The following is a 14317-nucleotide window of genomic DNA, read 5'->3' on the forward strand; positions in this document are numbered from 1 at the left end:
GTGTCAGTTATACACATAACCTGAAATTCGGTTCTAAAACACATGCGATTGCAAAGGACTGTTGAAAGTAATATATGACTCAAGAACATTTTGAAAAATTAAGGATTACCCTCAGGTCTGTGCCTGTCGACAGTTACATTAATGAGTGACAGCTGTGTAATAATCATTTAATATTTATGATAGTTATATTTTATAAGCTTCAGCTTTGTGTAATGATTTAATATGTAATAATAAATTATCTGCGACAGAGTGCTTGTTGTGTGGAAAAAAAAACTATTAAAGCTAATGTTTAAAAGCTCATTAAAATCTTATAAAGCAAAGTCTCTGCTGGTTTCAGTAGAGGAAGATGACCTGCTGGTATCAGACAGAAAAAATACCACCCCCATGCTGTTACTGGCACACTTAAGCCTCAGTGCAGCATCGTGGCTGGATTTTTACACTCTTTGGCAAGTATTACAACAGTGGCCTCATTGAGCAAGAGCAGAGTGAGAGTAAAGTCTGTCAGAGTGGTGAAACTCCACGCTGTCTCCTTTCACATTGATCCTTTCTGTCCACTCATGTCTACTTGGCCTTGTTTTTATATAAATATGTAAAACAATTTGGAAACATGCAACTGGAGACAAATATGTACAACATAAATATATATATATTTTCCATTATGTGATATATTGGTTATAAATCAGCGCTTCAATTCGGACTGTAATGTATTCACATAGTGGTCATAGCTATCCTACTGTCGATCCTACTGTCTGCTTTCTTTACAACTCATATACTTTGCCTTCTATATGGGAATTAGACTGACAAAGCATCATTGAACTCCCATCCAGGAAAAGGCCACTCAGTGAGGTGGTACGTGAAGGTTTCAGCTTTTTTTCTAAAGCTAGTTTTCTAAAGGAAGTCTACAAAGGAAGGAAGTTGCTAAGAGTATACTACAACCTGTATAGGCTGTAGTAAATTAAGTCTCACTTTCTAGTGCATCCAGGAGCCAGAGTATAAGGTTAACAAGCTGTACAAACCTTAATCAGCATCTCTGTCTCAAAGTTATTGCATCAAAACTGAAGGGGGGGGGGGGGGTGTTAAGATTACATACTCAAAGATAAGTAAGGAATTCACATACGCAAAGTACATTCCAAGGTAAACTACACACATGCTGGTATAATAATTTAATTCTCTTTTAATCGATTGCAACACATTGTTTTACCACACATTATAAAAACCGCACTTAACATATTTTTTAAATTTTTATCAGGCTCAGTTTGCAATCTTACACAATTTGTTAAAATATTTTTTAACAGGACTACCAAAGAACTACCAAAAAAATGCATTTAAAAATAACTCAAATAAATGCCATGGATAACCATGCCATAACCACGACCAAACCCATTTTAGAAAAAAAAAAATAAAAAAAATAAACTCGACATAAATAAGTTAGTTTTAATTTTCTCAGTGTTTTTACAAATGTACACAGGTACACTTCAATGATTAAACAAATACACAGGCTGTGTGGACTGTTGAAATATTAATTTTTACTTTTTTCCTATAAATATACTTATGCATCATAGATAACCACAGAATGGAATGGGAGCACAGGTGCATAGAGTCGAGAAGCTTATTTTTCCTCTTATTACAGCAAATTGATGGTTGGTCAGGCGAGGGGCACACAGAATGAAATGAAACAGGAGAACGAAAAAAGGCAATCAGTAGAAATTTTCACTCAAAATACAAATCAAGATACATATTAAAGAAGAATAATTTAAGTATAAACGAGGGACACACGTCTTTTAGCAAGTGCCTCGCATGGTGTTAATACTGGTTTATGCTACGTAGTTTGACTTTGTATATAACTGAACAATTTCGATCAGTCGTCCAAGTCAAAGTTTGAGAGATAAGTTACATACAATAATTTAGATTTGACTACAAATTTTATATAAGCGCTGACATTTTCTGTGTTACTGTTACTGCAAACTGAGATGCTAGGATCCAAACTGAGATCAGGCAATATATGTGTATTACCTGTATGGTGTTAGAGATGCACAGCTGTTCAAATGTGCATGAACTCTGCATTGGATTCAATGACAGAACAACAAAATAATGTTTTTTGTACAGTCTACATGGGGCACACTGCCTTCAAAAAACAAAGAAGTAAATCAACAGCATTTTGGAAACATCTTTAAACCTATTCACTGCAACTCTTCAAGTCAAATTCACACCTATTCCAATACAAAAAAAGAAAAAAATTCCCCAAAATTATATGTATTATGTGCTACATATGAATATATACACAGGTAGTAAGAAAAAAAAGCAAAAGGGGGAGGGGGCTGGGGGGGTTCAACCTAATTGCACGCTGCTACATAGACTGCTTTGGAGGCAGTTGCTTTTTAGTGCCAGAACGTTTGTGTTGGTTTCAGTGCTTGTGCAGAGTCTCTAGTTTTACAGCTGATATGATTCTGCTTTCGTCTCTCTCCTCTCTCCTTGGAGTTTTTAAATTCACAAAGCACTGAAGCCGAGGAGGGAGACCGCACCTTCAGGTCTGTGAAAGAGAACAGCAGCGATCATCAGACGTAAACTACAGTGAGGTCAGCATGCAGCAGACATACATTTACATTAAGATACAATGTTCCTTCATTACATTCGTTACACAAAACTAGGTTTTCTAATGAAAGCAAAACAAAGTAGATACAGTGAATCCAAAAACTGCAAACTCCTTTAAAATATAAGGAACCAATATCAGCAACAAAAAAGGTCTAAATGGCTATTTCCAACAATATGATAAAACATTTCAAACAATTATATCAGTTTATTACCACCATTGTTTAAAACATTAATACTGCAAAAATAGCTACTCAAAGTGACTCATTCATTCACATCAACCCTGAGGTAACAACAAGTCATGTTTGAGCACTGGATAACACAACTAGATCAAACGAGCAGAGGGGAAGGCTCTCTTAAACCGACCTTCTCCAAGATGAGAAATGTTAGAATGCCACACATTCCGGTATAATAAGTTCAGTAAAGCTCTACAAGATGATGAAAATACATGTAAATTAGCACCGAGCTAGGAAACAAACATTTCAGTTTACTGGCGGTTCCGTTGGATATATTGAATAACAGCCCCCTCAAGAGGGAAGCGCTTGCTGACGTGTTACTATGCTGTTTTCAGGCATGTCCTCACTGAGGGAAACTCAAGCTCACGGTCGTAGTGGTTGTAAATGACGCTGGAGAGAAACAACGTTAACCCTTTCTGCCGTTTCACATAAATTGCGCATTTACTTCACTCGTCCACACGGTACATGTTAAACCATATGAGTTTTAAAAAAGGAAAGACAAACCAAGCGTTTGACGCATAACTAAGGGATCACGTAAAACCGGTTTGGCCTTCGGATTAAAACGTATTGTGTGACTATTGTTTTTAAAAAATCGTTTTAAAAATAAACCTTTTGGTCAAGACCAGTAGCAAGGCCGGACCTATCGACACGAGTCAATAACGCATTCACAAATATGAACAATATGTACTTTTTGCGTTGCTCGAAATGCCTTTGGTGTTCTTACCTCTCGGTTTACGTGTGTGTGGCGGGGCTGGACTTCTGCGGCGTTAGATCCGTCTGTGTCAAACGTGTAACCTCATCTAGACAGGTGCGCGGCCGCTTCGCTTGACACGACGAGTCTAATAACGAAAAAAAAACACCTTTTAACATATCTGTCGAGCTACCAGAGTATAAAAGAAGGAAAAATGGGCTTGAAAAAACATCTAAACTGTAGCTATCCGCCTTCCTAAACCTGCTTTGTAACAAAAACCGATACGTGTGTGGAAACAATGCATCACTTACTCCATACGTGTATACTCTACCCTGAAAACTGTTACTTTAAACATCACATAAAGGCACTAAGTACCCAGACACGGCGCTCTCTTTCTCTGCCCTTTAACGTGTGGCTCTCTTTTCTCCACTTGACTTTCACACCGCTCCGTCTTCTCCTCCACCAGGCGACAGGGAGTCACCGCCACACGGTCGTGGTTCCCGTTTACATCCACACTGTTATTCCCAGACGAGCGTCCGTCCCTGCTCCGAGGTCCAGGCGCGCTGTAGAAGCTCGGCAGGTCCGTACTGTCCACCGCCTTCCAGCGGTACCTCCCAGTGGGTCGGGGAGTGAAGGTGGAGAAGTTGAAGTCCCATGTGTCCGAAGACGCCTCCTCCATCACCTTCAAGTGTCCCTTTAATTCCTTCCTCAACTCCTCGTGGTCCACCGAGCCGAAGAGGCACCTGCACGCAGAAGGTTTGGGCTGCTCGGACGACCTCGCGTCCATCCTTCCCAGAGTCGGGCTCCCGTTTGAGAGACGCACGTCGGACATGGTCAAGGTGTAAAGAACCACGGTCAGAAAACACTCAGAAGCGCCGATGTTCTCCTAGTTCAACGCGTTTTTAAAAAACAACAGGCACCAAGGGGGAACAAACGCATGCATGCCATGTACGAGGTGGAAAAACAGGCGAGAGTAATTTCCTTCTACGGAGCATCAAAACAAAGCGCAGCTGCGACGGCCACTCCTGTCAACTTTGTGTGGTAGTAAAGGGAAGAAATAACAGAAGTCTTTTCGGTGCCCAATATGGCGATGGAGGGGAGGCTGACTGGAGCAGAAAAATGATTGACACAAAGAGCTATTTAAACGTAGCGGCACGTTGATTGGTCGAGAGCCACGGGCCCGCCCCTCGACGCACATCCCCCACCGTCCGCGCAAGAAAAAAAAGTCCTAGAAAAAAAAAAAAAAAAAAAACCCACCGTCGAGCCACTTGCGATCTTCTAGACTCACAGAGTGTTAATAATTACACGGTTAAAAGATTGCTGTATATTTTAATCAGTTTATACTGTTATGGGATTTGTGTTTTTCTCAATCAACCGCAGGATTAAACAGCAGTGGTTGCTAAACAATGAAATCCTTTTCTAATGTTGGCCTGTACGTCTGCTATATTTTAATAAATGTAGACTTATCTTTCCGAATCTTTTGTAGGCTACGTGTTGTTATTTTTGTTCTTTACAACCATTGTGTTAATAGGAGTGATTTCCAGTAAATTTAAGAAAATTGCCTGCATTTAAAGATTCTATCACACGGTCTCCCATTTTGCGAGCCCCATGCGAAAAAAACAACTGCTTGCATAAAGTAAATTTTTCCCAAATAATGAAGTGAGATATTTGTGTAATCCATTTAGATTTTAAAACAAGACATGTAATCTCAGACATCTGTGTTCGAGACTGAGAAAGAAAGAGAAACAAATGCAGCCGTTTGTTCCTGGAAATGATACCTAGAAATTGACAACATGTCCAGGAATATTAGTCATTAGGCCACGCAAGTTCCCAGAGAAACCAAGCACCTTCTACACACACAGCCATGCTCCAAATGCCTTAGACTCATTTTTATCAGGTTTTAGTTTACTATTCTATGTTCATTATAGGCTACATTAAATCTGCTCAGTATTTTTATATATCCGCTCAGTATTATAATTATAAATTTTTTTATAACTTTTACACATTTTAAAACTGGTACTCGTCACATTCCATTTTACATTCATAATAAATAATGATCTAAACTCCTAACCCACTTATTGCAGATCCTTATATAACACATTGGCCCAGTTTTCTTTACCCGTCTTCTCTATATCCGTCATTGCAGTACTCGTTAAAGAAGAAACGAGTTAATAAGAACTAAGCAAAAACATGAATTATTAGTCTAACGTAAATACTTCAAAGAGAAAATTATATTGAAAAGGGAGCATTACGTTAACTCAAAAACAAGGAAAAATGATTCTACTGACATCTGGTGGTCACATTCAGAATTAAAATGATCTTTAATCCATAAAAACCTTACTTTCAGAACAGAACAGTATAATTACTGAGATACTCCCAGAAAAATATGCCTGCACAAACGAGTGTGCGTGCATGTGAACATACACACACACACAAAGCAGAGTAGTTTCATAGGACGTTTCGAAAACAATCTTATCTATTCTTCCACGTCCACACTGTTCTCAGTGCAGTTTCCTCCTGTCCTCAGGGCAGGACAAGCCAATCATGTACTGAGCCACTTGATGATGTAGAAATTCCTTTTGCCCACTCGGAGAAGACTGAGTCCATTTGACAGGATGTGCCGACCTGGGACCAGCACCTGTTCTGGGTTTGTCTCCCTCTGGTGGTTAATCCACACACCACCATCAGTTATCATCTCGTACCTAAAAAACGCAAAAGAGGTAAATCAGATCATTATTACAGGAACATTAATTTCAAATGTGCCTTGCAGTCTGTTTTTTCGCTCAGAAAATTACAAAATGCAACAGTCGCATTAGCTGTAGGACGTTAAAGCGCACAATGAGAATAACTATTTTTACTTTTACATGAAGTGTAACACATTAAGATTTGATACATCAATAACTTCGCCTTGCAGTCTTAAATTTTAACCTTCAAACATCTTAATCTTCCAGTCTTACCCTTCACATGTACTTTAATAATTACTTAGTTTACAATGAAATAATTAATAATTTTAAGGAAAAAATTACTTTGAGTGACAGTAAAAGATCAATAAAATAGATTTGTTTAAACCAGAACATTGACAGGAAACAATTTTGTTATTTATTGACTGGAGATTTTTACTTTATAGGAGTGTACTGGATGCATTGTGAACATTATTACCGTTTCTGACTCTTTAAAATATGCATTTTTGATATTGCACAATTGTGTTAGTGGTTCCATGTTTTACACAGGACCCCCTTAAGTGCCAGAGCCCAGGCGGGTGTGTGGAAGTGAGACCTCACCCTCTGCCCCCTTCAGGGGTAGCCCGACACCGGCGGCAGGCGTCCAGCACAGTGGTGCCCGGCTCCAGAAAGCACTCCTGGAACGGAGCCCCTCGGAACAACTCCTTCAACTCTGCATCATCCATCTGCTCCAAGGCCTCAGTGCTGCTGTGGTACAGAGCGCTGGTGCACCTGGGCAGGTACGAGGACACGTTACAGAGAGAACGAGCGTAGAACGTCTGCTCCTCACTCCGGGAAGAATCCCTCTCACCTTCTGGCACTGTCCAGACCTTCCTTTCCATGGACGAGCTTGGTGACTTCAGCAGCCAGGCGCTTGTGGGCACTCCTGTTGCCAGGGTCCTGCCTCTGCTGCTCCATCACCTTCTCCACCTCAGACAGAGGCAGGAAGGTGAACAGCTTCAGGTAGCTGGGGGTCAAGATGGAGAGGTTAGTGCTCCAAGCAGGAGTGCCTCCAACTCCTCTTACCTAGTGGTCCTTAGCCCACTATTATTTTGTTCAGTTAGCATCAATAAGTTCCCCCTGTCTCCTCCTCTCATTTACTCTTCATTAAAAATGTAAATCTAAATTTAAAATTCAAAAAATAGCAGAAGGCACTGCTGCTGATCTAATCCAAAATACAGAACCGGTTCATAAACTGCCTCAGGACTTTCACAACTGTTTTATAAGTGCTGCAAAACCTTGAAACATAATTTGGATGAGAGAGGGTTAATGTGAAACTGTATTATGATTAGACAATGCCAATTTTAAACCAGATGATACAACCTTCACTGAATCACTCCGAGTCTGTGATGACATTGCTGAAGGAGAGACAGTAGTTTTGGTGGTACGGTTCTTATGTACTGACATGAAGCCAATTATCAGCATCTCTAACACTGTGACAAGACGCCACCCATACACTTCCAACAAGCTGATGTCATGTATAGGTTTTTAAATGCAACTTCAATAAAGCATTAATACAATCATGCTGTTCAACACAAGCTTTGAAAGCAAAAGGTCCATTCTGAAAACTCAATATATTTTTAAATCCGTCTTGCTTAGGATTCATTAGGGTTCTGCTCTCCTCAAAACACAGAGTCATACCTTTCCACTGTGCTGTCCGGCAGCCTGAGGAAGTATTGGTAGAACTCAAATGGAGAAGTTTTGTCCCGGTTCAGCCACAGGGCATTGCCGGCGGTCTTTCCCAGCTTGTCTCCCACTGCAGTGGTCACCAATGGGATGGTCAGTCCATAAACCTCGTCTCCTGTCTTTCTACATGGGACACATTGGGGACAAATCACAGCGGCTCTGATCATACAAGTTTCACAGAAAGTTGAAATGTTGTAATATAGGCTCTAGTTCAAATTCAAAAATCCCCCTCATACACAGAAGCGGGGACCCTGGTGGGAAGAGAAGAGTCAGTCAGAGACAGATGGGGTGATGGGGGGAGGAGAGAGAGAGATGTGTTGTAGTTTTTAGCATATTCTGCTTTGTGGTTAATTTGACATATTAGTCTTACTTGTGAATAAAGTCATGGCCAGACATGATATTCCCAAGTTGATCAGTACCACCGAGCTGTATCTTGCACCCGTGTATCTGGTGTAGATAGTAGAAGTCGTAGGCCTGGAACAGCTGGTAGGAGAACTCGGTCACACTCATGCCGTCCGGACTCTTTAACCGGGACTGCACACTGTGTCGACCCAGCAAGGTGCCCATTCGGAAATGTCGCCCCACGTCCGACAGAAACTCCACCACGGTCCAGTCTTTGTACCAGCTCGCGTTGTTCACCACACACACCGTGCCCAGTTTCCTCGGGTCGCTGCAAAAGTACAGTTCGTGATTAGTGAATATTCTGTGCAGCCCGTCCAGGATGGTTCTGGTGTTCCCCTCCACATCTGCGGGCCACATGCGCTCCCTCTCCCTCGTCTTGCCGCTCGGGTCGCCGATCTGCGCGGTGGCGCCGCCGACCAGCGCGATCACGTTGTGGCCCGCGGCACGGAAGTGCAGCAGCCCGATGAGGGCGAGCAGGTTGCCGGCGTGCAGGCTGTCCGCCGTGGGGTCGAAGCCGCAGTACACGCTCTGTGGACCCGCCTGCAGCAGCTGGGGCAGCTCCACCTGACACGCATGTTCGGGGAAAGAGTCTTTTAATATTCCTCGTTCGTGCAGCCTGGAGAGAAGTCCGGTTCTGCTGAGTGGAGAAGTATAAAACGTGGCACGCAGAAATAATGGCAATAGCGCGTTTTTAATCGTAGCACATGCTTTTCCTCGCCGTGCTTTACAGACGCCCCAGACACAGGGCGCCGCCATGTTAGATGGTGTGAGGTAAAGGGACGCGCCGCCGCCCTCTGCTGGACACATGTAGAAATTACAGCTGGCAGTTCTAGACCTGCAGTTTTAGACCTGCAGTTCTAGACGTCCTGTAGTTTTAGACATGCGCCACCTAGCGGCTCGGAATGTAGCTAACGACAGCCAACTGCAGTTCTAGACCAGCAGTTCCAATGCATGCCGTAGGCTCAGGGGCTTGTATATTGTAATAATCCATTGTATAAAGAGTTTATTTGTTAAATATGCCCATTGATTCTCAATTGTTTTAGCCAAATCTATAACATTTGACAAGTTTTAAACGATAATGTACACCACATTTTGTATTTAAATAGAAGTAGTACGCCTCATTTTCCCTGTTCTTTTAGGGAGTTTTGATTAATTTTGTCATTTACACACAGCTTGTCTCCTGAAGATATTTTATTTTTAATTAAACTACTGGATTACTGGCATAGGCTATTTTGTATTAAAAATCAGCAAAAATTGCATAATGTCAGGATGCTTTCAGTGAGTAAGCATACGTTTCCAGAATGTTAGGAGTGATTTATTTTACTCGTATACCTTCATTGGCATGCAACTAGCAAATATGTGATACTTGTTTTTCGCTCACACGCCACACATCCGATTTCTCACGCCGAAAACAAAATCTAGTTTATTTACCTCTGATCCATATCTATGATTCAATGAGTTACCAGTTCGCTCTGGCGCAAACACTGGCGATCGATCGATCGCAATATAATACTTAATTTTTGTCCATTTTACGTTCAGCCACCCCCCCCCCCGGCAACAATTTACGTTCGCAGGACTAGCATTTCTCTCAAAGTCGAAGTAGCTACAAAGTAGCCATAAAGGTAGCCAGAACTAACGAACTAAGACACACTAACGCTAGCCAGATTCATCCTTCATGACATAAACATTACGAGAACACAAAAATGACCTTCAGACCGATCATATTTACATTTACATTTATGGCATTTAGCAGACTAAATATATGTCTATCATATATTATTATGCTCAATTGTATCAATATTCAGAACATAGTCTGGGTTCTTATGGGTTAATAATGATGGGGAAATGCTACTTTAGCTTACTACTTTTAGTATTAATAGTAGCGTAGTAAGTGCTAATTTACTTCCTTTAAGTTGTTTCAAATTTAATCAAAGTAGCTACTAAGTAGCCATAAAGGTAGCCAGAACTAACGAACCAAGACACACTAACGCTTGCCAGATTCATCCTTCATGACATAAACATTACGATAACCCAAAAATGACCTTCAGACATTATCATATATCTATCATATATTATTGTTGCTTATAAATATCATTATTTCATCTGCTCCCGCGACATACTAAAACACTATCTGGATATTACGTTACATACATCTAAAACTACGGCACGTCTAGAACTGCAGGTCTAGAACTGCAGGTCTAAAACTGCGGTTGGCTCTCCGGGTGTGCAATTGGATGATGTAGGCAATTACTCTAATATCAGATTACTATTGATTAGAAGTAAACTGCGTTTCGTAATTTGTACCAGTTAGGACTGAGTACCATGAGTCCGTGTACCATACACGTACCTACCGTTAATTTCTTTTCCATTTCTAAATCTAAAATGGAAAAAAACGAAAAACGATCCATTTCCCTATTTGAATTCTATAGATATTATTCAAATAAGGAAAGCAAATTTTGTACAGCATGATTAAACTAAAAACGGCAAAATATAAAAAGTAATACGAACAGATAAAAATTTAGACAGTGAGTTTTTTTTTTATTCCTACCTCTGGTTAAAATAATTATGGTTCATTATGGGCTCGGGTGCATATTTTAGCGTGAACTAGTTGTTTTTAACCCTTTAATGTTTTTAATTATTCTTGACCCATTTCATGATTTCATTGAAACTAAGGCGAATTTGAGACGAAACTGTATAAGAAACTGACAGCAAATTGGAGTTTGCCCTTGCAAATGCAATAAGCCAAGTAAAATCAATCAACTCAATGAAAAATTGTATCGATCTATTTATCCTATGCTTATGATTTAGTGATCTATTTTGGATAAACATATCTGGTAATGTTTGCGTTTGTGTTAATGTTTGAGTTTTGTGCAAACCCACAGCAATGGTTTTGAAAACCTATCAATATAGTGAGCTAAATCACAATGTCCTATTATAATATTCTCTGTTTGGATGCATTAGTAAACATAGAAAACAACCTACAAAATTTACATTATGTAATGCCTTTGATATCCAAAATGGGGCAATGGGTCGTTTTTTGGTATTATATTTTTTAGGATTAGAAATTGAAATCCAATTAACGGTAGGTACAGGGACAACACTAAAATTATACTTTACAATTTTGCCCCCCATTGCATATAGCCAAGGGTAGATTTAGCCAGCAGGGGGCGCCCTATTATCTTTTTTGGGATGAGAGCCAGGTGTTATGAATATTGTTTTAATTAACAAAAGCCAGAAATGTTTGGTAATAGCAGTTGTTGTCCTTGTTGGATCTCTGGTGTCTCTATAAAACCAGAAGATTGTGCTAACGCAGATTTGGAAAGATCAGTGGACTTGGTGTTAATTTTATTGACAGTATATCATGTTTGTACACAGGTATTCAAAAATAACAACTCATGTACATATGCTGTTAACATGGTGTTTAAAACTGTTTAAAGTGATTTATCCCACTAACTTTATTTGGTGGCAAACGTAAAGACTGAGAGTTGATCAAACAAGTGGAATTGGAAATGCGCTCCTGTTGGGAATATCTGAATGAAAACATGATTCATCAGGGCTAGAGACAATTTTTGAATAGGTAATTACTACAGTTGTCTGCTGTCAGGAATGTTTGTTAAAATATGAAAGGTTATCAGCATAGAACACATAGTAACTACCTTTTCATGGCCAAAGGTATGTGGATACCTGCCTATCACCTATGAGCTCTTCAGACATGCCATTGTAAAACCACATTAGTGAATATGGAGCTGGTCTCCATGTATTTCAGTGTGTTTAGGGATTTATGGTGGCCAATTTCATATTAATTCCCACAGTGATCTAGGTGATCTTGGGCTGCGCATTTGCTTTGCCATGGAAGGTCATGTGAATATCCCAGTGTTCTTCCAGAGTGAGTTTGAAGAGTGATGCAGTAGGTGCGTTTTGCCTGCTGTGACCTCCAGCAGTCTGTGGTGCTACTCTGGGTTTACTTGCTGTTGGAGCCTGGTACCCAGATTGCTGGTAATTGCTATAAATAACATCTGTGTGATTTCATCAAGATTTACTAATCTGGCTTTATTGCAGATTGTTATACAGGGAAATGGGTTTACACCAAAAAGCTGTAGATCTGTATAGAACATTGTATGGACAAGTATTAGGACATAAGCGTTGGACATCCCATTCTAAATCTATAGGCATTAATATGGAGTTGGTCCCACTTTTGGACAACTTCCACTCTTCTCTGAAGGCTTTCTACAAGATTTGAGTTTGTCTGGGAGATTTTGCCCGTTCATCCAGGAGAGTATTTGTGAGATCAGATACTGCTGTTGGACAAGAGGTCCTGGCTCGCCATCTCCGTTCTAGTTCATCCAAAAATGATTGATGGAGTTGTGGTTGGGGCTCTGTGCAGGCCGGTCGCATTCTTCCACACCAAACATACCAAATCATGCCTTTATGGACCTTAATTTGTGTAGCAGGGCACAGTTACGTTGTAACAGAAAAATGCCTTCCTCAAACTATTCACAGAAGGATGGAAGCATACAGTTGTCTAAAATGTCTTGGTATGCTGAAGCATTAAGATTTCCCTTCACTGGAACCAAGAGACCTAGACCAACCCCTGAAAAACCCCTGAAAAACGACCCCATATCATTATCCCTCCTCCACCAACAGCTGGCAAAACGCCATAGGCAGGTAACGGTCTACCGGCAAACCTAGACTCATCCATCAGACTGCCAGGCAGTGAAGTGTGATTCATCACGCCACAGATTACATTTCCACTACTCCAGAGTCCAGTGGAAGTGTGTCTTAAACTACTCCATCCAGCATTTGGCATTGTGCTTAGTGATGTAAGTCTTGCATGCATCTGCTCAGGCATGGAAACCCATGCCATGAAGCTCCCAGCAGTTTCTGTGCTGATGTCAATGTCCGAGGAGGTTTTGAGCTGTGGTAGGATTTGCCAACTTTTGCGCACTATGTGCTTGAGCACTCGGTGACCCTGGTCTGTAACGTTTTGAGGCTTGCTACTCAGATTATTGTAGAATATCTTGGAGGGAAGAAATTTCACAAACTGGCTTGTTGCAACAGCGACATCTTATTACAGCACAATGCTTGAATTCAGTGAGGTCTTTTGAACAATCCATTGTGTCACAAATGTGACATGTAAAAAGTGCTATATAAATAAATTTGACTTTGACAAATGTGTGTAAAGGCAGACAGTAGTGCTTGATATTATACACCTGTGACAATGAAACAACTGAAAGAACTGAAGCCCCTTTTTCAGACTGTCCCATACCAAAATATGACGAATTGGGATGAACTATCAAAATTTGTTCAGGAACTATCAAAATCAGGTTGAACAGTTTGGTTTTCAGTCTCACGGGGCTTCATCTAGAATGCCTAGGGTCAACCGGATTCTAAACCATCAATACATCTGTGAGACACTGCGACTACTCAAACAGGAACTTTAGTTTAGTGCTAGTATGACTACTTCCTGCCTAGGAATAAGTCATAAGTAGTCTTAAATATTCATATATAATTTTCATAAAAAACATTAATACCATGTTTGATTTTTACAAAGATAGTTTATTTAATTTTGATACAACAGATTACTTGTGAATTCACTGACTATATACACTTTTTTTTCAAAGGCTAGTGCTGCTAAACAGAAGGTGGAAGATGACCACCGCTGGAGGTTTCTGCGGTAGTAAAGTGACAGGGAACACCTGCTATAAATTTGCATTTGAATATCAAGTGGCTTAAGTATACATGCCACAGGCTGACAGAAATTAGGCTGTCAAAGGTAGAAACATCATCTACCTTCTAGTGACCTGAGCTATGGTAAATTTGGGAAGACGTACAATACAAATTTTCCCTGATTTTCCAACAGTATCAATGAAATCCCTTCTAAACACTGTGCATTTAAATCCCAAAGCAAAGTGTAACTTTCAAGTATCTGAGCTCCCTGTTTCTTTAAAATGAAAGATTTGCTGCTCTATTCATTTAATCAATTACAAGCCAAA

At 40.4% G+C, this 14317-nt stretch overlaps 2 protein-coding genes across 2 annotated transcripts; both read right to left on the minus strand.

Moving 5' to 3' along the window:
* Positions 1 to 1148: 1148 nt before the first annotated feature.
* cdkn1bb (cyclin dependent kinase inhibitor 1Bb) lies at positions 1149 to 4636 on the minus strand. Its single transcript, XM_077007046.1, has 3 exons — positions 3892 to 4636; positions 3550 to 3664; positions 1149 to 2530 (listed from the first exon to the last, which is right to left on the minus strand). Exons 1-2 carry the CDS (start codon positions 4346 to 4348, stop codon positions 3558 to 3560), a joined length of 564 nt encoding a protein of 187 aa, XP_076863161.1. The 5' UTR covers positions 4349 to 4636; the 3' UTR covers positions 1149 to 2530; positions 3550 to 3557.
* Positions 4637 to 5813: 1177 nt separating this feature from the next.
* yars2 (tyrosyl-tRNA synthetase 2, mitochondrial) lies at positions 5814 to 9117 on the minus strand. The gene is made up of 5 exons (XM_077007047.1): positions 8293 to 9117; positions 7878 to 8045; positions 7048 to 7203; positions 6798 to 6968; positions 5814 to 6218 (listed from the first exon to the last, which is right to left on the minus strand). Exons 1-5 carry the CDS (start codon positions 9078 to 9080, stop codon positions 6059 to 6061), a joined length of 1443 nt encoding a protein of 480 aa, XP_076863162.1. The 5' UTR covers positions 9081 to 9117; the 3' UTR covers positions 5814 to 6058.
* Positions 9118 to 14317: the final 5200 nt, after the last annotated feature.

Source organism: Brachyhypopomus gauderio, chromosome 5, assembly GCF_052324685.1.
Source record: "Brachyhypopomus gauderio isolate BG-103 chromosome 5, BGAUD_0.2, whole genome shotgun sequence".
NCBI lineage: Eukaryota > Metazoa > Chordata > Actinopteri > Gymnotiformes > Hypopomidae > Brachyhypopomus > Brachyhypopomus gauderio.